The sequence below is a fragment of the Strix uralensis genome, chromosome 25 (assembly GCF_047716275.1).
Source record: "Strix uralensis isolate ZFMK-TIS-50842 chromosome 25, bStrUra1, whole genome shotgun sequence".
Taxonomy (NCBI): Eukaryota; Metazoa; Chordata; class Aves; order Strigiformes; family Strigidae; genus Strix; species Strix uralensis.
In genome coordinates, this window is record NC_133996.1 from 6,146,581 (window position 1) to 6,169,130 (window position 22,550).

The 22,550-nt window shown below is 45.5% G+C and overlaps 2 protein-coding genes across 3 annotated transcripts in view; one reads left to right on the forward strand and one right to left on the reverse strand.

The window, feature by feature from the left end:
• Window positions 1-22,550, reverse strand: part of LOC141954749 (myotubularin-related protein 9-like) — a 188,370-nt gene that overhangs the window by 92,102 nt on the left and 73,718 nt on the right. The window lies entirely within an intron of this gene.
• On the forward strand, window positions 2,725-22,499 carry PTP4A2 (protein tyrosine phosphatase 4A2). Of its 2 annotated transcripts, none has more exons than XM_074894182.1 (6): window positions 2,725-3,023; window positions 11,244-11,917; window positions 13,506-13,598; window positions 18,663-18,793; window positions 20,847-20,921; window positions 22,064-22,499. In XM_074894182.1, the coding sequence occupies exons 2-6, from the start codon at window positions 11,822-11,824 to the stop codon at window positions 22,170-22,172; spliced, it is 504 nt and encodes a 167-aa protein (XP_074750283.1). In that variant the 5' UTR covers window positions 2,725-3,023; window positions 11,244-11,821; the 3' UTR covers window positions 22,173-22,499. The 2 variants fall into 2 exon arrangements, with proteins under 2 accessions (XP_074750283.1, XP_074750282.1); XM_074894181.1 differs by having other exon boundaries at window positions 2,725-2,985.

Genomic DNA, 22,550 nt, shown 5'->3' on the forward strand with positions numbered 1-22,550 from the left:
GCTTTGGAGCTGTGCACGTCCCTGATACGTGTGCCTGGTCTGCTCCTCCTCCGTCATTTGCCTCCTCATTCACATACTCTCTCTTTTTCCTTCACCCCCGTTGTGTATCTTCAGTGTCATTCTTGCATATTTTCCATTGAGATTCTCTTTCCCTGCCTGCCATCCCTGTCTCATCCTTACTCACAGCTGCGTCACTTGTAAATGCCATGGCACCTTCCCAGAGCTGGGATGAACTAACTCTGCTCCTGGTAACGGGCTGTCATTGCCCCGGGGCTTCCACCTGCTGCCTCAGCCGTACTCCCTGAGCACACACACACCTCCTGTCTTCCCACAACCTCTGCTGTGCTCATGGAGCTGTGGGTGGCAGCTGTCATTAGATGTTTGATTTGGACCCTTTCCTCAAAGTACTTCAGCCAAAAAAAAAAAAAAAAAAAAAAAAAAAAAAGAGATGTGTGTTGCTCCTTTAGAGTATGTTTCAATTTTTGGAGGAAGGTTGCCTGATGGGGCCCTGGACTAGAAATTAGGAAATCTGGGGGCCAGTTTCTAGCATTTCCCAAGCTTCCTGAGTGAACCTGGACACTTAACCCGTCACTTCACCATCTGTAAATTAAGTCGCTTCTACCTTCTTCACATTGATCTGCTGAGGGTGTGAAGGGGCTGAGACATTCCTTTGTCCTTACACAGAGAGAGCAGCGCAGCCCTGAGCTTGGCCAGAGTCTCCAGCTGCTTCAGAAATAGTCACTGGGTGTGAAAATGGACGCGGTCTCCTTCCAGACGGCACCAGGCCGAGGGCAGAGGAGCGATGTGCTTTCCTCTACCTGAAAATAGGAGATGGGTGTGTTTTGGGCCATCCCCGCTCCGTCCTCCCAGCGTTTGTTCCTCCGTGAACGCCTTTCTGGGAGCAGCTGATGGTTGGTGTGGACACGATTGCTTCTTATGGGGCCGTTCATCACCTCTTAGAGAAAATATCTTTGTTTTGCTGCAGAAGAGGAAGAGGTCTGGCAGCCCGGAGCACTCGATATCGTGCGTTATGCAAATGGTGGCGTGTCAGAGGCAGCGCTGCCTGCTCTGCTGCCCTCGCTGCGGGCGAGGGGCCCTGTGGAGGGCTTCCTGTGGGAGCCCAAAACAGAGAAACTCTTGTTCCAGCTCTCGCCGGTGCCGTTCCAGCGCAGCTGCCTGTGATGCCCGTGGGAACGGTCCGTCTGTCCCCCGGCTCTGTCCTTTCCTCCCGTGTTTTTGTCTTGGCTGGCAGAAAAGCCTGTGGCTCCAAATGAAGGTATTTGTTGTTACAGGGGATTAATAAATGCCAACTTTGGAGACGCTAACCCTGCTATTCTTAGGGATCTTTGGGAGCTGCGGTGATTTTTCATCCCATGGATAAATATTCCCTTCTCTGGGAGGCTGGAGCAGCCCCAGGGCCAGCCCCGTGCGACCTCCCGATGCTCTCTAGCAGGGTCTGGCCTCACAGCCGCTGCCTGTCAGCGGGGCAGCTTTTGGGGTAGAAAATGTCACCCTGTGCTTGGGAAAGCCTGGCGCAGCACGGCCCGGCTGAGGGTTTCTCCGTGCCGGCTCCACGCGCCATTTTGCGGCCCTGTCCAGGCCCGGTGACTCGGAGCCGTTCTGCAGCCCCTTGGCAGGATGGCAACGGGCACGGACCCCCTTTTCCAGGCAGGATTAGGAAGCTGCTCCCCCGCCCCCGACGCGAGAGCCGGTTACACAAGCACTGCCGCACCCTCGCCGGTAAAACCGGTGTCGGGAGGGGACATCACCCGGTCCAGCCGGGGCTGTCACCTCGGGGTTACTTAACGCCACGCGGCCGGGCCAGGCTCCGGCCAAGCGCGGGGCTTCCTTCGAGCCGGGCTCCTTCTCCCACCAAACTCTGAGTCACCGTATCCGGTGCTCCGCCCCCGGAGCGGGGAACCGGATCAACGGGTCGTTCATTTATTTCGGTTTCGCCGTGCCGCGTGGCTGACCTTACCGGGGGACCCGGTCTCTCAGGGGTGCCGGGGCTGTACACACCAGCGTTTCCCCCCAGTGCTCAGCCGCGGACCCGTGGCTCTGCCGGGGCGGCGGGGGACAGCGGAAGCCGGAACTACCGGGCGGGCCGAACCACTGAGCAGAAAGGCGGGGGGGGGAGCGGGCTGTACCACCGCTGCAGTGCTCTGGGAGGAGGGGGGGTGCTGGCGTGGAAGGGCCCGCACACACGTGCGGCCGGAGGGCCAGTCCAAGTGCGCCAGAGCGGCGGGGGGGGAGGAGGAGGAGGAGGAGGGGCGTACCAAGGGGAACTGGGGCCAGCAGGGCGGCGCGTTTGGCTTGGGGCCGTGCTCGCCGCCGGGGGCGGGCAGGCGGGGCAGGGCGAGCCGCCCCCGGGCTCTTCGGCCGCGCTGGGGTCATACCAATGTGTGTGCGGGGGGAAGCGGGTTGTACCAATGCCGCCTCCCTCCCGAGGGAGGGGGAGAAGGCCCGTTCCAACAGCAGCGGGAGGGAGGGAGCCGTTCCCCGCCGCACGGGGAGGGGGACCCGGCTGATCGGGCCGCGGCTCGTAGGGAGCGAGGCCGCCCCAGCGCTTCTCGTCATGCCCGGAGCACCCCCGCGGAGCGGCGGGTGGACGCGCCCGGCGAGCCGAACCGGGAGCGCGGGGAGCGGGGGCGGTCGGGGCGGCCCATCCCGCTGCCGGATGTGGGGGTGGGGCGGGCTGTGCCAATCAGCGGCGGGCGGGACGTACCACGGGGCGCGGGCGGGGAGGGAGCGGCCTGTGCGCGAGGAGCCGTCTGGCGGCGCGCGGGCTCTCGCCTCTCTCCCCGCGGCCGGGCCGGACCGGGTCGAGCGCAGCCCCAACCCCGTCACGGGCCCCGTCGCCACCGGGCCGGGCCGTGCCGCCGCCTCGCCCCTTCCCGCCCCCTCTCGCACTTTCCCGTCCCCCGGCCCGGTGTGTGGGAGGCGCCGGGCCCGCTCGGAAGAACGCCGACGCGCTCAATGCCCAGGGTGAGGGGCCGCCGTGGGGAGGAGCCGGGGGGCTTCGGGTGAGGAGGGACCGCGGGAGGACGGAGCCCCCGCCCCAGGGCGGGCCTGGGCTGTGGAGGTGTGGGGGGGTAGTGGCTCTGGGGCGGCCTGTGGGCCTCCCCCCCACCCCGGCTGCTTGAGGGGATCCCTCGGCCTGTGGGGCTGGTCTGGGGGGACCTCCCTGGCCTGGAGAGTCTCCTTTGGCCCCTGCGGCTGATTTGAAGGGGTCTTTTGTGCTCTGGGGGTCCTGCATGGGCTGCGGGTCTGGTTTGGGGGGGTCCTTGCTGGTCTAGGAAGCTCTGTTTGGTCTGAGAGGCTGGTTCGGGGGGGTTCTTCCTGGCCTGGGGGATTTCCTGACCTGTGGGCCTTGTTTGGGGAATCCTTCTGGGCCCTGGGGCTCCCTTGGCCTGAGAAGTAGGTCTGTGGGCAGCTCGCTAGTCTGTAAGGTCCCTACTCTACTTTGGGGCTGGTTTTGGGGGGTCCCCCCTGGCTGTGGGGTTGGACTGGTGTGAGGGACCCCCATGGCCGCTAAGGCTGGTTTGAGGATAGTAGCCCTTGCCTTCGGCATCGGGCTGCTTTGTGGGGTGGCCCTTCTACCTGCGAGGCTGGTTTGGAGGGTCCTCCCCTCACCTGAGGGATGGGGTTGACTTACAGTGCCCATCTCCCAGTTATGGCTGGTTTGTGTGGGACCCCCCCTCAGTTGTGGGGCTGGGAGGGGTGGACCCCAAAGGGATGGTTTAAGGGAGGGAGTCTGCCTTGTAGCTGGGCTTGTGGGGGGAGTGTTCAGGAGGGGAGGTCATTGCCTGTAGGACTGCAACAGTGGGAGGATGAGGGAAGCTGCAGAGGGGTTGGTGTGAGTGAATGGGGGGGGGTGTTGCTTGTACCTGGTATGGGGGGCATTTGGAAGGCTTTGTTTGAAGGGAGGGGGTGTCACTTATTCCTGTACAGATGGGGGAAGAGTTTGCGAAAGGATGGGGGGTTGTTTTGGGGGAAGGGGGGGCCTGCCTTGTCTTAGGCCTGGAGATGGTCTGTAAAGGGTAAAGAATTGTTCTGGGATCTGGGCTGGAAAATGGAGGGGGAAGGCTGGGAGCAGTGTTGGGGGGGTGGGGATCTTTCTCAGGCTGGAGGGGGGCATGTGGAGCTGGAAAGGAAGGGGTGTCCAGGATGTGGTGGTTTTCCTGGGGTTTGAGTGGGGGCAGGGTTGTGAATACCGAGGCCAGTTTGTGTAGATAGAGGGCTGCCCTGTGGGATTTGGAGCTGCCTGGGCTGGAAGGGGGGAGTTGATGAAGTCTGGCCTGGCCAGGGCAGTGGCTAAAGAAAGCACTGGTGTTGCTGAGGGTGCTGAGTGACCTCCAGGAAGGCCTGAGACAGGGAGTGGTGTACTTACTGGGAATGGCTGTGGTTTGCTGCTTAGGGTGTGCTTTGGTGGGTGAGGAAGCCTAGTTCCTGAGAGCTGGGGTTTGGGATTTGGAGTGCAGGCGAGGTTGCGGGTTGGGAGGTGTTACGGTACGGGGATGAGCGTAGAAGTGGCCTCCACTCAGTTGCGGTGTTGGTTCCTCGTGGTTCCTTGGTGTGATTAGTCACGATCTGCTTTTTCTCTCGGGGCAGCTGTGTGCTGGTTGGTTTCAGCGTGAGGAGGAGTAAGGCAGAAAGTTGGCTTTTAAAGGCTACTGTATAAATGGAAACTCACTTCAAAACTCCCAAAATGAACCAGTCGGGTTCTGACTCAGAACTGCAGTTAGTATTTAAAGAAGAAAAAAGATAAACCCACCACTAGCAGCAGCCAGAAAACTCAGTCTCCTTGTGACTCAACATGTAGAAATAGTTAGATTTAATGAACTCAACTGTTAGAAAGAAAAGATTTGTCGGAAGTAAGGTAGGGGTAGTATCTACGTATGTCTGGATGCACAGGCAGGGATGTAGGTGGTCTTACGTAGGGTTTAGTTGTGATGTTTTTACATACATCTCTCATAAACATAGGTGATTGACTTCAGGTTTAATTACCTGCAAATATTCGTCATTCTCTTCCACACAGCAGTACTAAAACGCTCTTCCTCTATCAGGGCTGAACTGTGATCGCAGCTGGTTTCCTCGCTCCTGCTGCTGGACTTTGCCCGGTGGTGGAATGCCGTGTTGGTTAACTGTTGGGAGGCCTGGGTGGCAGAGCTGGGCGATATGTGGCTCGTGGAAAGGCACGTTTCTGTCCTTGCTTTAAGGAAGATGATCCGCAGCTGAAGACGTAGCTCTTGAGATACTGTAGTGCAAGCAGAAAGTTTTTGTAAATGGTGTAGGTTGTGTATTTTGGTAATATCTTTGGAGGAGAAAACACACTGTCAGTGATGTACCGTTACTGAGCTAGCAGAGAGGAGCTCTGTGTTGTCTGTTGTGTTTGGATTAGTTTGACAGCTGCTTTGCCTGTGACAGAGTCGGAGATTTAAGACAGCACTGTCTAAACATTGAAAAATAGACCTAATGGCTTGAGAATTTGGGCTAGGAGTTACTCTTTTTGACGCATGTGAATTGCAGTGCTAGATCAGGCTGGCACCTGCCGAGGCCAGTATCTGGCTGATGGGTATCATAAGAGAGTATAAAATACCTTTAGAGTGGCTGTTGACTTTGGTATCGTCTTGTGGCTCATTTTGCTAATTGTGAAGGGGTAAAGGAGCCTTAAATCCCTTGATCCTTTTTTCAGTTATAACACTTGAGACGCTGGGTTGCCGTCTCTGTTCAGGTCACTGTTACGTGTACTTTTGTTACCCCTAGTTTCTCTGTTCTGTACTAAAAAGTTAAATTCTTTTTGGTCTCTTACACTGAAAGTCTAGCTCTGCTTGAAATAATGGACTGTGGATTTTAACAATTGAGACTTTGTGGACATGCAGTGAAATTATCAGTAAGCTTCAGTTTCACTTGTCAGACTGAACTTAACTGCCGCAGGAGAAGGAGCCAACTCTCTCCACTAAGTCATTTTTCCGGCAGAGGTATATGGCAAATTCAAATAAGTGAGATGAGTAAGATGCAAGTAATTCAACCCTGTAACTTCGCAGAATAATATTCCTGTTGCTGTGTGATTTGAAATCGCTTTTAAGTCCTGCTTGACTTGTTAATGGGTTTTTGGTGGGTGGGTTGGTTTTTTTTGATACTTCATCTTAAAGTGTGAGAATATGTAGCCTGAGTTGTCAGGGGAGCTGATGATCCAGCAGAGCCGTGTTTTCAAAGACCGACAGTTGATGCAGCTTAGAGGACTCAGCATTCTGATTTTTAGGAGTGAGTTGTCAGTGTCACATACTCATGAACTTTTGTCTAAAGTAATTTTTGATTTTACTTAAATATAATTCTGTGGCTTAAATGGGTTAAGAGCTTAAATTTCTTAGTGGGGCCTTTTGGTTTTGACTTCAAACACTTTTAGTAACTTTAAACTTTTCGGGCATGGTATGTAAATAACATTCAAATGCGTCCTCTGAAGGGATTTTAGAAACTAAATGGTGGGTGGGGAAGGCGTTCAAAAAATCCTGTGTCAGAACAGCATTTTTAACTACGAAGCAGGTTCTGTTTCACAGGGAAGAAAAGATCTGAAGCATAAAGCACGCATGCCTATCAATTCTTTCTGCAAGAGCTAATGCAGTATCTAATTGCTTCCCACTGCCGAGCTTGCCAGGATGATGATCTCTGTGCATCGATGCCTGTGTTGCCTATAGTGGTTTGACCTCGCCCAAATTTAGGGATGACAGCTAACTTTGTCTGTGTTGTGCTCAGTTTTGAGGTTTGCTGCAGGATTGTTCTCTCGCTAACAGTCTTGCACGGTACATTTGACAATTTTTACTGTTTCCTGATGTGTCACTTTTAAGTTGAGACTGCTTTAATCTGGACTTTTTTTTTTTTTTCTCTTGCTAAGGCAGATCTCTATCTGCTGCCGTGGGTTTTACGGCCTCGGATGGAGCGACTGGGTTAGTGCAAAAGGAAACGAATGAGTCACCCGTAGAACTTGTCAGCAGGCTGGGAGGGAGCTCCGCGGCGGGGGTGGATAGGGTGGAACAGTAAAATTTTTGACCTCACCCCTCTCTAGGCACGTGTCATTCTGAGCAAACTTCCTTCAGAGAGCGCTCAAGAATTTTTTCCAAGAATGTTAGTTCCAGAGTTTCTTTTCTCTGTATACTAGGAAAGTATATTTTAGAAAAGATGGTTGCTCCAGTTCTTGCTAATGTGTGTTTCCACTGTTTTAAGGCTCATTTTGGAAATCCTCATGAATTCTTTCACTCAAACAGCACCTTGTGCTCCGGATGAAATGGGACATTTGGGTAGTGTACGGGTAGAATGTGGGTCACTCAGCGGGGCAATGCAGGAAGGGGAAGCAAAACGTGACGTATGCGGAGTGTCAGGAAAAGCCCGGCTGGGCTGCAGCGTCGTGTCAGGATGGCAGTTTTTATGGGCTCAAGTTGTGTACCGTCAGTGTGCTGTGGTGCTCGTCCCACGTGTGTAAATGCAAACCACAAGAATGAGGTTTTATAGAAAAGGAAAAAGAGGAAAATTGAGCAGCTCGTGACCTAACTTTATTAACATCAAATGTGGGTTCCCACTTAACAAAATTAGTTGAGCTGGTTTGAAAATACTGGTCTTCAAAACACCGAAGTATTCTTTTAATACTGACTGACAAATTAGCGGGCTTTGCTGCGCATCCTGTGCGCTGGGTTATTTTGAAAGGTGATCCAAGTGACCTTTCCAAAGGTATCTGTGTTTTGTAATCTCTGGAAGCTGCAGCTGTTGCAAGCTGTTTCGCTGTCTCAGCGTGGCCAAGGCAGCGCTTTTACCGGTGTGTTTTGAAGGAGATGGTGGAACCAGGAATTCCTTACGATGTTATTACTTGTTTTTCATTAGACCTGTCTCCCTGAACTCGTACTGGCTCAATACAGAAGAGTGAGCAACTTGCCCTATTGAAGTGTCTAATTTAGGAGTCAATGCAAGGATAGATGAGGCAGCCACTGGAGATGAATATTGTAGGTGTGTTGGGTTTTTACTTAAGGCAATCTCAAGTGAAGCTTCTATCAAGTCAGGAATCCATTTAACTGTTCTCTCTTAATTAGTTAATCACCCTGATTTATTTATGCTAATTAATAGGACTGCCCCTTGCTTACATTTTAAGCATATTCTTACGCATTCATAGTGTTTTGAAAGACATTCTTCTCCAGTTGGCCTCATTAGGCTGTATCAAGCGCTCTCGGCGTGCATGGCGCTGCGAGCGTGAGAGGTGGGGAGCTCACAGTGCTGTTAGTTATAACTCAAATCAGGCCTGTCTGTAGGTGCAGAGACTGTCACAGCTCACTAAACTTGGTGGTACAGATAGGCATCTTGATTGATGATTACTCCCTGATAATTAAGTTAAACAACATCAGGAACTGACTCCCAAGCATATCTAGTTCTTTTCAGATGCATGAATGGTTATTGCTTGCCTTGTTTGTCCTGCCGTCTCTGCTTTTTCTCCTCTGGTTCCTGATGGAGCTATCGCACCTCATTCGTAGCGTTGACATGTTGGATACCTCTGCTCCCTTTCAGAGGCCAGCCACATAAAACATGTTGTAATGCTTTGGTTTCTCTCCATGTGCTATCTCACTTTCTAAGTATAAAAAGTTGAAGGTTAATTGGCTGAAAAATAATTTCTTGTTTTATGTTGTGCATAGACCTGGTTACTATTTATTGTTGTCAGCTTGAAAGCGCTCAGTTCTCTTGGGATTTTGAAGTGCAAATTTGCTTGCTAACACAGGGAGGAAGAAATTTTAAAGTATTTTCTTGGGGAGATCAGAAGTTGTAGACAATAGGGTTTTTCCTGGTTTTCATTTTCTTAATTAGAAGCCTGGTTTTTCTTTTTAAACTTTAGCTTAACAGCAGTTGAAAGTCATGGGAGGAAGGGATGTATGTGGCAGTAACCAAACTTTTAAAAATAGGGTTATGTGCTACATAAACTTCTTACCCTTCTGGAAATCACTTTTGAGACTTAAACACAGTGCTTTAAATTTTTAATCACTCCTTAGCTATTAGCTAATTAAACGCTTCAGTAATATTCCTTTGGGGAAGGTAAGATGGTGTCATTCCTGTTCTGCAGATGAGTTGAGCTACCGAAAGTGGCTTGGCCAAGGTCAGACCACGAGCGGCTGCAGATCTGAGAGCAGGATTTGAGTTGGTGACTCCCCCTGCCATACTTAATTTACTGGAACATGTCATCTCCATGTGTCCTTTCTTAATGACTTGGTAAATAGTTTTTACAAAAGACTTTTAAAATAATTGGGTTGAAATTCCCTCTTTGATTTGCTTGAGGGAGAAGTGTAGCCATAATGACCCGATTTGATACATCTCACAGTGCAAATAGCACTGGATGAGGGTCTTCCAACCGAATTATTGGTGCTGAAAAGAAAAACCTTTAAAGGGTTTGTTTGAATGTGACGCAACTGCTCGTCCCCTCGCGACAGTGTACTTTGTAATGCTGTAAGCCTCTGGTACTCTGGATCCAGGGTTTGATCTCCTTTGCCAAGATCTGTTGACCACCGTTTTTATTTAAATGACCTTGTTAAATCCTCAGAAGGTAGTTTTAAAACTCTTCCTGTAATGTGAGTCTGCAGGTCACTCTCCAGGACGTGTCAGATGAGTGTATGTTCAAATGGGGGAAAAGCAGGCCAGTATTTGCCTGAAAAAAGACTTTCATGCATCCAGTTTTCCAGGTGTTGGACACATGTGGATATTTTAACTTCAGTCATTCTGTTCCTGGTACATCATCGCTACAGCAGACTGTAATACATTTTAACAAAGCCTTTGCTTTGAGATTTGGTAGCATATATGAGAGTTGTGACAAATGTGCGAGAATTGACAAGTGTAAGGACTTGAGTATGATATGTTTAGATGGGACTCTTCCATCTGGGGTGAGACTTAATCCTGTAGTCATTACACTGATAAAATATTCCAGGATTCATTTTTGAAATTTGTATTTCAGTCACTCAGAGTAAGAACTGCATTAAGGTCGGGGGAGGTTATTGAAAACATCTTTGTTCTTGCCTCTGGCAACCTAATTAATGTATTTTTTTGGCATTGAAAACTGTTCTTTAAGGAAATAATTGCTGTTCTTTGGGTGATTTTTGACTTCATGTCAGTGAAAAAGGTAATTTCATAGTACTTAATTTGACTATTTTAAAGTGAGGATCTCATTAAAATGTTGAGCGCACCAGAAGTTTTGGGTGTGAACTTCCACGCATGTGTGTTTTTCCCTAATTGTATTCACTTGAGTGTGCCACGTTGACCTTTCCGCTTGAGTTGCAGGTTTGTGACTTCTGGCTGCTAGTTTGGATTTTATTCAACTGATTTAAAACTTTTTCCTTAAAAAAGAAGTGTCAGTAGTGATTCTTTGGCTTCACACTTTTTAAATGCAGTGAAAAGCCATGTTGCTTATTTAGTATTTCAGCTGTAAATGAGTTGAGCTAGCTTAGCTCCATTTTCATGGTAGAATTACATTGTTCCATGTTTTATTGCTGTTGCTGAAACATCTATTTTTTGAGTCCTGTGTGTTAGGACTGGAAGCTGCTGCTGTCTTAATGCCCTAGTCTGTAAACACAGACAAGACTGCGAATAACCAAAAGTTATTACTGCTAAATGACCATTTGGTTGCTTTTAAAATGACTGATTTCTGGAGGATATTTCCCTACTGCTGTTGGGAGTTTGGTGATACGACAACGTTGGTAAAATTTATCTGCTAGCAAAAGCTCAAATATATGGCAGTTTAGTTATACTCTTATTTCTGTTTGTACTGCTTATTTTGTTCAGAAAATAAAGCCATGCCAACAGCATTTTTTAATGTATTTGGGCTCAAGCCGAACAGGTATGACTGTATCAACAGACATTTTCAAGCACGTACCGGGCTTTGCGCTATTTTCTCTTCTTCTAGGGCACCTGGTTGGGAGGGAGGGGCTGCAGAGAGCACAGAAAGGTTTCCTTGTCTCCGTGACGGTGCCTGGTTGCCAGGAGCAGCAGTTACAAGAAGTCCCGTGTCTCTGGGCTAGAGCGTACTCGGTGCCGAAAGAATATTCGGGATTACAACTGCTGGGACTCCAGTAAAGATTGATTTATTGTTTTTTTTTTGGTTGGTTGGTTTTTAGACATAGTCTTATCTAGTCTAATTAGAGTTTCTCTGGGAGGGTCAATATTTGGTGTTCCTGAAGGTAGAAGCAACAAATCCTCTTACGTGGTATTTTTCTTCTCTTTAGGTGTTCTGTTGGAATATACGTCGCACATTTATGGCGATTCTGAGCGTGAGGGCAGACTTCTGCCAGGCCCAGCACAGCATCCTGGCTGACAAGTGAGCTGAGTGCAGGGGGTTCTACGTGCCATAATTACTTTGCCTTGAAGACTCCAGACACAGCGAACACACTCAAATATATGGGATATCTTCTGCACATTGGAAGCATATTCCTTTTACTGACTCTAGCAAAACTAAGCATCAAGAAAACAAAGTGGAGAGAAAATCTGCCCTTACTTTTTTGCCTCACCAGTGCCTAAATGTAGAACAGGCTGCCTAGTCTTGCATGTAGTCAGAATTTTTGGAGTCTGAAGGATACCACCTGCAGTAATTGAGGCCGAAGTTGAATTCAAGTGGATTCTGAAGCAAACCTGCTTTTCTAGAAGCAAATTCTTTAAGGAACAAACACGTCAAAGCAAGCTCTGATCAATCCCAGGCATTTTAGTGGTCTTTTTAATGTTTTCTGCTGTGAAACGTTTCCAAGGTTATTGATTTTTTTTTTTTAATTTTATTTTTTTTGGCCCCTTACACATTTTGTTTGCCATTATGAACCGTCCAGCCCCCGTGGAAATTACTTACGAGAATATGCGTTTCCTGATCACTCACAACCCAACCAATGCAACCCTCAGCAAGTTCATAGAGGTAAGGCAGCCAAATGAAGTATCATCCTTCTTTTCTTATATGCTCATAGTTTCTGTAGAAGAACTGAACAGTCATTCTTCACACCTGTTGCTCAATGCTTTGGCTATATGTTAACGTGTTGAAACTTAAGGCGTTTTTATCTTTGATGTATTGTTCACATTCTCTCGACAGTATGAGAAGAGAATCCACCGATTGCTTTTTCCAAAGTCCTGCATTTCTGTAATTGCAGGAGGCTGGATGAGCTTCCATTTTAGAATACAGACGCAGACCCTTGCCATCATTCTTGTCCTGATTTCTGAAGGACTGCATGTTCTATGATTCTAAATGTTATTGTTCATTAAATAACGCAGTGCTTCTAATATATCGATCTGTTGCTCATCTTTTGGCTTTTGAAGTAGTTAATAGAATTGTAACTGTTTCTGACCTTTCTTTTCACCCCTGGAGTAGGATTAAGTGCAATACTTGAACTGAAGCTTTAGTTTACAGGATGTGTTACCAAACTGCCCTACCATTCCCAGAATTGTCAGAGATTTCAGGTGCTGGAATTTAGCCATGAAAAATGACATCTGCCTGGGCCGAACTATGGGAAGAGTCGGTTGGGATGGGCACACCATTACTGACACAATAAAATCTTAAATATGGCAAAATTTAATATGCAGTTTTCTGAAAAAGTGACAGATGGTATCATCAGATAAGCAGTAGTACAGTGTATTTCTGCATTCTAGTTTGCTCCAAACCTGCTGTATCTTTGTGCCCTTATATCTAGAGCACTTTCATCTTGTGTATGCAGGTCTTTTTCATTCCAAAGAGATCCTGTCATCTGATACTGATGTCTGACTGTGGCTATTAACAGACTTCCATCACTTAGCAGTGTGCTCTTCACCATGAATCTGCTCAGATACTGGTGGTTAATTTTGCTTGAAAGCCACATTCTTTTGGTCTTTGATATATATATATATTTTTTTTCCTTCCCATTATTGTGGATTGTCTTATTTTTTCAGGAGTCTTGACTGTGGAATAGGTATTATTGCTAATTGTTAGAAGTTCTAATGATACAGTCCAAGCATGAGAGGAAGTTCTGCTTGCTGTATGAACCTTCAAAGTGAACTGGAATAGCTTTTGTTTGATCTTCTGATTATTTATCTAGCACAATGTGCTACTTAGAGTGCATTACAAGGAAGCTGGAGTATGGTGGGGTGTGTGTTCTGTTCCTCCCTGCCTCAAAATGTCAACACTGGCTGAAGCAAACAATTCCAGGCTTCTATTTAAAGAGAAGAAGAAGCTGCTTGGGGAATATAAGCAGCTACTTTAGCGTTGCTCTTATACATGCAATTTTTTTCCACCTTGGCATTTCCCTAGAGAAGTGTAATTCAGAGGTGTTTCACATTTATTCCTGTCACTCGTAAGCCGTGTCCTGATGTCGGCCATAAACCCCCCTTCTGTGTTGGCCCCTTGTGTAGTCGCCTTGGAGCTGTGCGGTAGTTGTGGTACCGCTGACTCCGTAAAATGTTTAGTTTTGTAGCTGGTGAGAAAGTTCTTGAATTCTTCACTCTGACAGTGTGCTCACATGTTTTCCTTTTTCTTAAAGGAGCTGAAGAAGTATGGAGTGACAACCTTGGTGCGAGTTTGTGATGCCACTTATGATCAAGCTCCTATTGAAAAAGAAGGAATCCAGGTTCTAGTGAGTTGCCTTTAAAACTGTCTAAAAATGAAACATTACGTGTCTAGAAGTGGTGGGGATGGCCTTCATGCTTTGGGCAAGAGCTTATGACTGTTTCAGGTTGGCCAAAAGCAATGTGATCCCCAGCATCAACTAAAGCTGGGTTTGAGAAACTCGCTGTGCTTCTGTGAAAGGTACTGGCTGATTTGTTACTATTGCCTGAGTGCTTTAGTTGGAATAGAAATGTCTGTTCCTGGATTTGTTGTGATATTTGGATTGCCTTTTAGTGACTGGTTCGATACTAATCCAGTGTTCAGCCTTGTGGTTCATGCAACTCAGTTTGATCCTTTTCTCTAGGTACAGCACTTCTTGGCTTTACCGTTGACCTTCTCGGGATGCAGATAAAACTCCCTTCTCTCACTCTTTCAAAAAGTGCCACCTTTTGATGCTGTAGCTGACGCGTTGATAGAGGCTTCCATGGACTGGCTGGAGCAGAATATTGATCAATAGCCTCATCACTGCTCACCTCCAAATGCAGCCTGGCTGCTGGTGGCTTCCCAGTTCAGCAGGTGGAATTCCTTAACTGCTGCTCATGGTTAACATTATGCAATGACTGTCTGACTCTGTCGTCTAGTACTGCTTGGTCTTTTAGGGGAGGTTTTTTTAATAGGTGTGTGCTCATACTAAGCTTGCAGGCGGTATTTTTCCAGGCAATACTTCTGAATTATTATAGTGTGTCAGATATAATCAGTTTATTTTACTGGAGTGAGTAATACTCTGTTGTGAGGCCAGAAATTGCATCTCACCTTCTTGTTGCAGGTAGTCAGTCTTCTATTGCCTCTTGATTTTTATGGCTCGGTCAGAGGAAAACTTCTGCAGTTTTCCATTAGGAGAAAAACTTGTATCCTGGCATATCTGTGAAAACTCCATGTACAGGTCAGTCAGGTTTCTTGGCTTCCGGCCCTAGTAAGCATTTACTCCAGTTCCAGGCAGCCACGTGTGCCTCAGTGTTGTTGGAAAAATCAGTCATTACAGAGCTACCAGTGCTCCTGGGGCTGCACTCTGGAGTAGCACTTTTGTTCGCTTCAGAGCTGTCCTGGATGCGGACATCACAGCGCTTTCAGGCCCGCTGCTGTGAAACCTCTCGCTGCGATACTCCGAAGGTTGCCAGAGACTGGAAGGATTAAACTTCTGCTGTAGAAGCCCTCAGAGCCTGATTTAAGCTGGGGCTTAAGAGTGTTTCTGTGTTCCTGTGCCAGAGTGGAGATCTGAGGTCTTCCTAGAAGACTTAGGGTGGTTTTGCAGGTGTCCAGCCCTGCCAGGGTGGCTGTCCTGCGAGGACAGCTGACTTTGGCTCCTGCAGCCGTGAGTGAAATCCACCTTCTCCAGTCCACGGCCGGGGCCCCGGGGCAGCTGCGGGAGCTGGGGAGTGCTCTGGAGCCTGCGCTTCTGAAATAGGTCGGGGATTTTGATTCTCAAGAAACTTTAAAAACTTGGTGTTGGCTAGGTTTGAACTGAAAGCAGTTTTTTGAGGAAGCTTTGCTAAAAACTGGAAATGGTGTTTCTGCCAGCTCTGCTAAGCTCCGTTCTGTTGGAGAGCCTTTCACTTTGAGTAACACATGCGAGAGTCTTGTGTCTGTACACATTTGCCTCAGCTAACAAGCCTCTCCCTGTTGGGTACGTACCAGTTCTTAGTATTCCACTGCTGCAGAAGGCACGACAGGAGAGAGCATAAATCCGCCAGGCGTCTGCTAAGGGTAACAGAAGGCAGGAGGTGGCACGGAAGGTTTGCTGTTAATGTCATCGCTGATCCTGATGATCCCAGTCATGAGATTGTCTTGGTAATTTACTCTGTTGCAATAGTGTTTTGCTATTTGTGAGAAGCTTAACTAGTCACCGCCACGACCACCTCCTGTATAGCTTTTCCTTCCGATGAATGCATGCTTTTTCAAAGCAGAGTCCTGTTGCTCTTCAGAAATGGTATTGAATTACCAGCTGGCTGAGAAAATAACACGTCACTATTTAAAGTTAATATTTGCTTGCAAAAATAACGCGAAGATTAAAAACACAGCCTGAGAGAGATCAGTGTCTATTTTAAAGCTGTTGAGGTCAAAAGTGTAGTGAAACTCCTGAAAATGAGAGCATTATAGCAAAGCCTGCTCTCACGCCGCGATACAGGATAATGGACTGGCAAGATGGGTAGAATGTGGCAGCTACAGAGTTGCTCTGGCAGATGGCATAGTGAGAAAGTAGAGAATTAGATGTTCCATGCTTGAGGTAGTACTATTGCATGCGCATGTTTATCAACAGAGATTAAATCCAGGAGACAGGAGGCGGGGATGGATTTAGTTTCTGTGGGCTTCTGCAGTTCTTCGTTATGTTCATGTGTAAGGTCTTGTAACATAAAAGTGTTACATCAGAAAAACTGGTAGGTTTTTTCTGGAAGTATTTTTGCCCTGGCTGGCAACCAAGGAGGCTGCGGTAGTTTTGTTCATCTTCAGGATCTAAGACACGTTTCATTGTTCTCCCTCTATCAGTCCTTTGTTTACCGTTCATCCCTGGGTCAGACTCTCTTTACGCTCCGCGCCCTCCAGAACGGGCACCCCTGCGTGCCAGCCGGCTGTCGGCAGTGCCCGTGCTAGAGATGTGACTTCGTTGCCATCAGATTTGTACCGTGTCGCCGTGGGCTCCGCTAGCGATGGTGGGAAAGTTCCACGCCGGCGGCTGCGGTCTCATCCCACGCAGGGTTCTGGGAGCATTGTGCTGCCGTAACTTCAGTGCGAGTTGCACGCGGGATTTGAAGGAGCGGTCTTTGTCACCTTAAAGTCCTGTTAGTGCTTCTTGGTCATCTCAGTTCTGCGTTGCCAATCCTGCAGTCGTTGCTGACTGACAAACCCGGAGCTGTTCTGCTGAGCAGGCTGCTCCAGATAAAGGGTAAATAAGAATAACCCTTTCTTGCCTATCATCCTTCCCAGCTACTGCGGGGTGGCACAAAAGAGCTATATTTTCTGTTTGTGCAATCTCCGTGCATCATCCTGGTTATTAATGACTGTTTTGGTCGTGGAGCTTAGCCATTTGTTTTCTGTCCTGTCTGACAGGAATTCAGAGGTGATGCTGGCAGAACTCATAATCAGGAAAAAAATAGCAAAACTTTGCTGCAATTACTCCTCTAGCCTCAGAATTATTCTTGTTCCTCATTCTGGGCAGTGTCCCAAGCTGCAGTATTTTATCAGTGCTAATTTAATGTCATTGTTGTACCATTCCTGAGAAGGTGATGCTCTGTGGGGAAATGACGATTGTGATTAATTCAGGCCAGCACAGAGTTGTGTGGACATGATGGTTAACATGTAAGCTAAAGCAATGTAGTAAGCTGCTGTATTTGGTCTGAAGGAAAGGATTTAATTTAATCTAAAACTAGGACACAGAACTGACATGTAAATCCTGTTCTTTGCAAGGCAGTTCCAAAAGCAAGCGTCTCGCGATGGGTAATGCCTCTTCTCTTGGCAGCCCGTACATCTGTTTCTGGGACAGTGGATGACACTAGGCCTAAAATAATATAGCTAGCAGTGGATTGAGTGGAAAATCTCGTAAAAGCTTTTTATTAGAAAGATCAAGCTTTACTTCATGATCTCATTTTCTATAGCCTTTTATTTTGCTGTGTTGTCCCAGATATTTTTAATTTCCCATTTGCTTTGAAAAAGGAGTTCTCTGCACTCTTCAGACTTTGTGTATCTTTCTGAATTAATCACATATAAAGTTACTTCAGTAACTTAAAACTTTTTGGTTTTGTAGTTCCAAGATACAGTTTTCCACCTTGTAGCTTTTCTTAAGTGCTAACACATTTATAAGGTGCTCTTGGGCTGAGGTCTGTGCTAAGCTGTACTTGCTATTCAGGAAGTATTAGGGTAGCAGTAAGTGCGTTTCAAAATGAAAAGTCTGGCGGATTTTTACCTTTGGTTGTACTTGTGCAGAGTTTCTGCATTCTTCTTTCAGGCTTCAGAGAATATTACTTCCTGTTAACCTGTTCTCAAGATACTACATGAAAGACTTGTTTCTAGCCAGTGGGGGAAGAAGAGGGCTCATTTCAAAACCTTTTCCCTACCATTTGAAGAGGGGGTTGAATAATGCGAAACTCTGGCTATAAGTCTCTTGTAAAATGTGTTGCATTCATCTAATGAAAAGTGCTAAATAACTACTAAGTATTATTTTTTTTCCCTTGCATCGAGGAGTGCTCTTTTTACAGCACTCCTGTGTCTGAGCAGATTATAAAGCATGTGATGTTGTGCCTGGTCTTGAAATGTAGGACATGTAGTACTCCACTTAGCACAAGTTCCAGGAGAGAGCTGTGACCTCGAGAAAATGGGAAGCTTCTCACATGTAATTTTGATTTACAGCCATGTTGATGATGTTAAATGTGGCCTGGGTAGTTTAAATGTTGGCTGCTCCTTTAATAGACAAAAATGTAATTGTAAATGCTACTTAGTTATTGAGTGCTTAGACAGGGGCAGAGTTGTCTTTTTTGGTTGTGAAAGTGTTTTTTGACTTAAAAATACCCGTGTAGTTTCAACCGTCTTGCTTATTGGATTGACGGCAGCTGGACAAGCTGATCCATTTGAGTTGTTCTGAAGTACCTTCTCCTCGGCTGATCCCCTTGAATTGTTATGAAGTAGCTTCTCTGTACAGACTCTGAAGTACAAATAGTATTTTAAAAGGTTGACACAACTATAGGCAAAAGTCTACAGAGTTCTCATCTTTCAAATGTTTATTTGAAATGTCTATTGATTTTTACATATTTTTAATAAAATGAGATTTCAAGGGCAGCTATTTTTCTAAAAATTCTATAATGCAAAGGAGTTGGTGTAGAGTTTTATTGCCATTTTATTGAAAAGTGCAATCAGATGGTTGTTAAACATTTAGTGTTGCGTTATGATATTGACTTGCAAACTTCTGTGCAGCCAGGGAAATACCCACGTGTAAAATGCATTCTTGCTGAATGCAGTATTGTCCTTCTCCCAATTACGGTGACCTTGCTGTTGATTATGGATTGAAATCTGTAGAGTTAATGTAATTTTTTTTCTTTCAAAGGACTGGCCGTTTGATGATGGAGCACCACCCCCGAATCAGATCGTTGATGACTGGCTAAACCTGTTGAAAACCAAATTTCGTGAAGAGCCTGGATGCTGTGTTGCTGTTCACTGTGTTGCAGGGTTGGGAAGGTTAGTGTTCCACTTCTTGTTTTTATGCTGGACTTAAAGTTAGTTTATTTGTTTGGGACGTAGGTCATGGAAGGTGTTAAGTGAATACCAATTTCTTTGTTTTCTCCCAAATGACACTTCAAAGCAGCAGCATTAAGTTTGTGTCATTAAAGCAAGAGAGACGTACTGCAGCTTAAAAATCTTCAGTAATTTCATAACTGTGATCGAGGATGAGAGGAGAAGCTTGGGGAGATTGTTCAGAATACTTCTGTCAGTCATGAGCAACAGGAGCAGTTAGAGATGCTGTTAATTTGAAAGCATGTGTCTTTCTGCTCAAACAGCAAAATCTCTTGTGTTTCTTGACAAATGCAATATACACGTGTAGTACAATTTCTAAGGCTGTAAAGTTGTTGTTTTTTTAATTTCCTCCTATTTTCAACTGGTATACTATTAAGCATGTGGTAATAAAAAAAGGCATTTAGAAAAACTGGTTCAATTACTTTCTTAAAGTGGCTTTGCCTCAGTTTCCAGAAGAGTTAGGCTTGTATTTCTTGCTCACATTCAGACTGATGTTTCTCTCCTCACCATTCAAAATATAACTTCCTTCTATGGGAAGAACTTCCTTTTAAGATGAAATAAAAAAAAAAAAAGATTGATTCAGGAAGGCTAAGCACTACATTTGTATTCCCAAATGTAATCTCTGAATGTTACATTTATCCTATGGGCTCAGAGGAAATGGAGCTTAAGTGTTAGTATTCTTACAATAACCATGTGACCTTAAATATTTAAGGGTATGAATGAGTGGACAAGAAAGGTGGATTAAAGAAGTCAAGTAAGCGCAGAGTTGGACGTATCAAATTCTTAAATTTTCACCTCTAGAGAAGAAGAGATGGGGGAAATAAAAAGGTAGAGGGAGAAACGGCCAATATTTAAAGACACAAGAGCCAAAACCCCAAGGCAATTAACATTTGTCTATCCATTTCTGCTCTATTTTTATCTGAGGAACATCTTTAGGAAGGTGGCCACGTGTAACTCAAGTGATTTTCAACTCTCCCGTTTCTTGCATAATATCAAGCCAAAGGATACCAGAAGCTTCCCATCTTCTGTATGCCACACAGACCCGTGCTGTGTCTGTTCCTTACAGAATGACCTTTTTGCTGCTGTTCTCAGACTATTTCTGGCAGGGGGAAAAGCAAGACCTTTACAGGTTTTGCGTTAATCTGGAAAACTGTCTACCTGGAGTAGGGAATTTCACACTGAAATTCACACATTTTTTTTGTTTTGTTAAAGTGACTTTTGAAGTTCCAAATTGTTTCCTTTAGAAAGTGAATTAATTCTGCTCCTGCAGGTGCAGCATGGCAGTAATAGTTGTTTATCCTGAACTGTGTTTTTGTTTAGCCATGAGTACAAGTTCTCCAGTTGTAGCACCTGTTTAATCCTTCCCTACTCTGCTGTCACAGGTGCCTGTTGCAACTCTGTGTGTTTAGTGGGGTGAACATCAATTCCAGGAGAGAGTCTCTTGTGTACTGTGGTTTCTGCTTGTTTGAAAAGCCAGCTCTATACACTGAACCAACTTCCAAACTGTGGACCCCAAAGTAGAAAGTTATGCCCTATTGTCCCCAGAACTCCTGGTTCCATGTACAGCATATAATTTTAAAAAAAAAAAAAGTAATCTGTAGAAGTCATCTGTTCAGTGCTTCACAGATGTCTCACGTACAGCTAAATCTACAGTGTCATAAGAAGCAAAACGCATGCAGGAGGTATTACACACTTGTTTTAGCAAAGTAGAAAATTAGGTTATAGTAAAATGAGAAAGCATAAAAATCTAGAATTATTGTTTCATGCCCCAAACGCTAAGGAGCTATTAATTTTTTTTTTTTGTGTGTGTGCTGGAAGCAGAGCTGTCTGCTAAAAGAAATTTTACATTAGGTACTCAGCAGGCAAATGTCTTTCTGTACATAATGCTTAAAGAGAAAATACTTAAGATCTCTGTTTATAGCTTAATTTGATGTATTTTGAGGGGTTCAATATATTGTTTCTCTAGATCTTCCTTAAATATTGATTTCTCCTTTAGGGCTCCTGTTCTGGTTGCACTTGCTCTCATTGAATGTGGAATGAAGTACGAAGACGCAGTTCAGTTTATAAGGCAGTAAGTTAAACTTCCCCATTCTCAAGAAATCTCTCCATTTATGTTGTCTTTGAACGGCATGCGTCTTCAGCAGAGTTTGTTAGATTTCTGATTTGTTTTCTAGTAGCTATCTCCTGACAATAATGGGCATGACTTTGACATTGATGCTGAGGCTGTGCCCTTTCCTCTGTTTAGAGTTGAGGATTAAAAGGTGATCTCTTTAGTTTTGTGGTTTTTTTTTTTTAAAAAAAATTCTGGGCTTATATATTAAGCCATTGACCTAAGTCCCAAAGATTTTGAACTTGGGAGGAAAAAATGTCTAGGCTGGGGCTGTAAAAATTGTGGATTAATTGAACATGGGCTAATTGCTTCTAATTTAAAAGAAAAGAAATAATTGTAGTGAGGTTGGGCCCTCAAGCAGAACTTCTATGGCAAGTAGGTGAGCACCAGCACTGCTCCAGGTATTGTGGGTGAGTGTGCAATCCACCCAGGAAATGTCAGCAACCACCCTGTCTGGAAAATAACAAAACTGGTGAAGGATGAGACTGCAGAGCTCTGTGGGTTTAGTGATAACATCAGATCTTGAAATGAAGCCCAGCAGGTAAGATTATGTTGAATGAGCTTTGCCAAAAAAGCAATTCATCCTTTTATGGATTCCCAGGGTCTTTGGTTATCTTTGTAAACTGTATTGCTGTCAACAGATTTTTTCTGAATTTTTCTTAAATTCCTTTTTTCTCTTTCTGGGTACAGTACCTTTTATACCGAGAAGCTCTTTTCTGAGAACCTCTTACATATTTGTATCTGAATGTCATGGTCTGTCTTAGCTAATATAACAAGTAGCACATGCAAGTGCAAGGAAAGGGTGACCTTGATGTTGTTCAGTGACTACTGCTGGCAATGGAAATAAATTCTCCCCATCCAAGACAATATGCTGAAATTTGCTAACTGGATTTTGATTTTAATATTGGCATGTAGGTGATGAACTGCATGTGCTGGCCTGGTTTATCCTTCCTCAGTGTGTCAATGGATATGGCACCAAGCCAAAATGCTGTTTTGTAGGTGCAGAAAAGCTTTGAAACGAGGACTAATCTGCCTTAGAATGTACATGGTGATTGAAGCGGTACTTCTTCCATTGATATTAGCCTTCATTCTCTTTGTTTTAGGAAAAGGAGGGGAGCTTTCAATTCCAAACAGCTGCTTTACCTTGAGAAATACCGACCTAAGATGCGATTACGCTTCAAAGATGCCAACGGTCACTGCTGTGTTCAATAAAAAAAAAAAATTCTCAAAACGAAGGCAGAAGTTAGCATGGCTGTTTTCTGGACTCTTGGCACCTGGAAATGTGAATCTGGAATCAAACTACGTCATCAAATTAGTGGTGGAGTCAGTGCTCCTCAACCTCTGTCCTAATGGTGGTGATGATTGAAAAAAATAAAAATAAAAAAAAAATTAAGAGAAACATTTCAGTGAAGGATTGTTTTCTCCTTAAGCTGCAGTTTGAACATCTGCAAGGAGAAAATCAGTTTCTGAACCTTCTGTATTTTTAACTTTTTAAGAAAAGAAATAAAGTAAATTTTATGTCTAAGGAAAACCAGCAGAGCATTGGCTTGTGCAGAAACTATTTTCTTGATTTGAGGAAAGTACCCCACA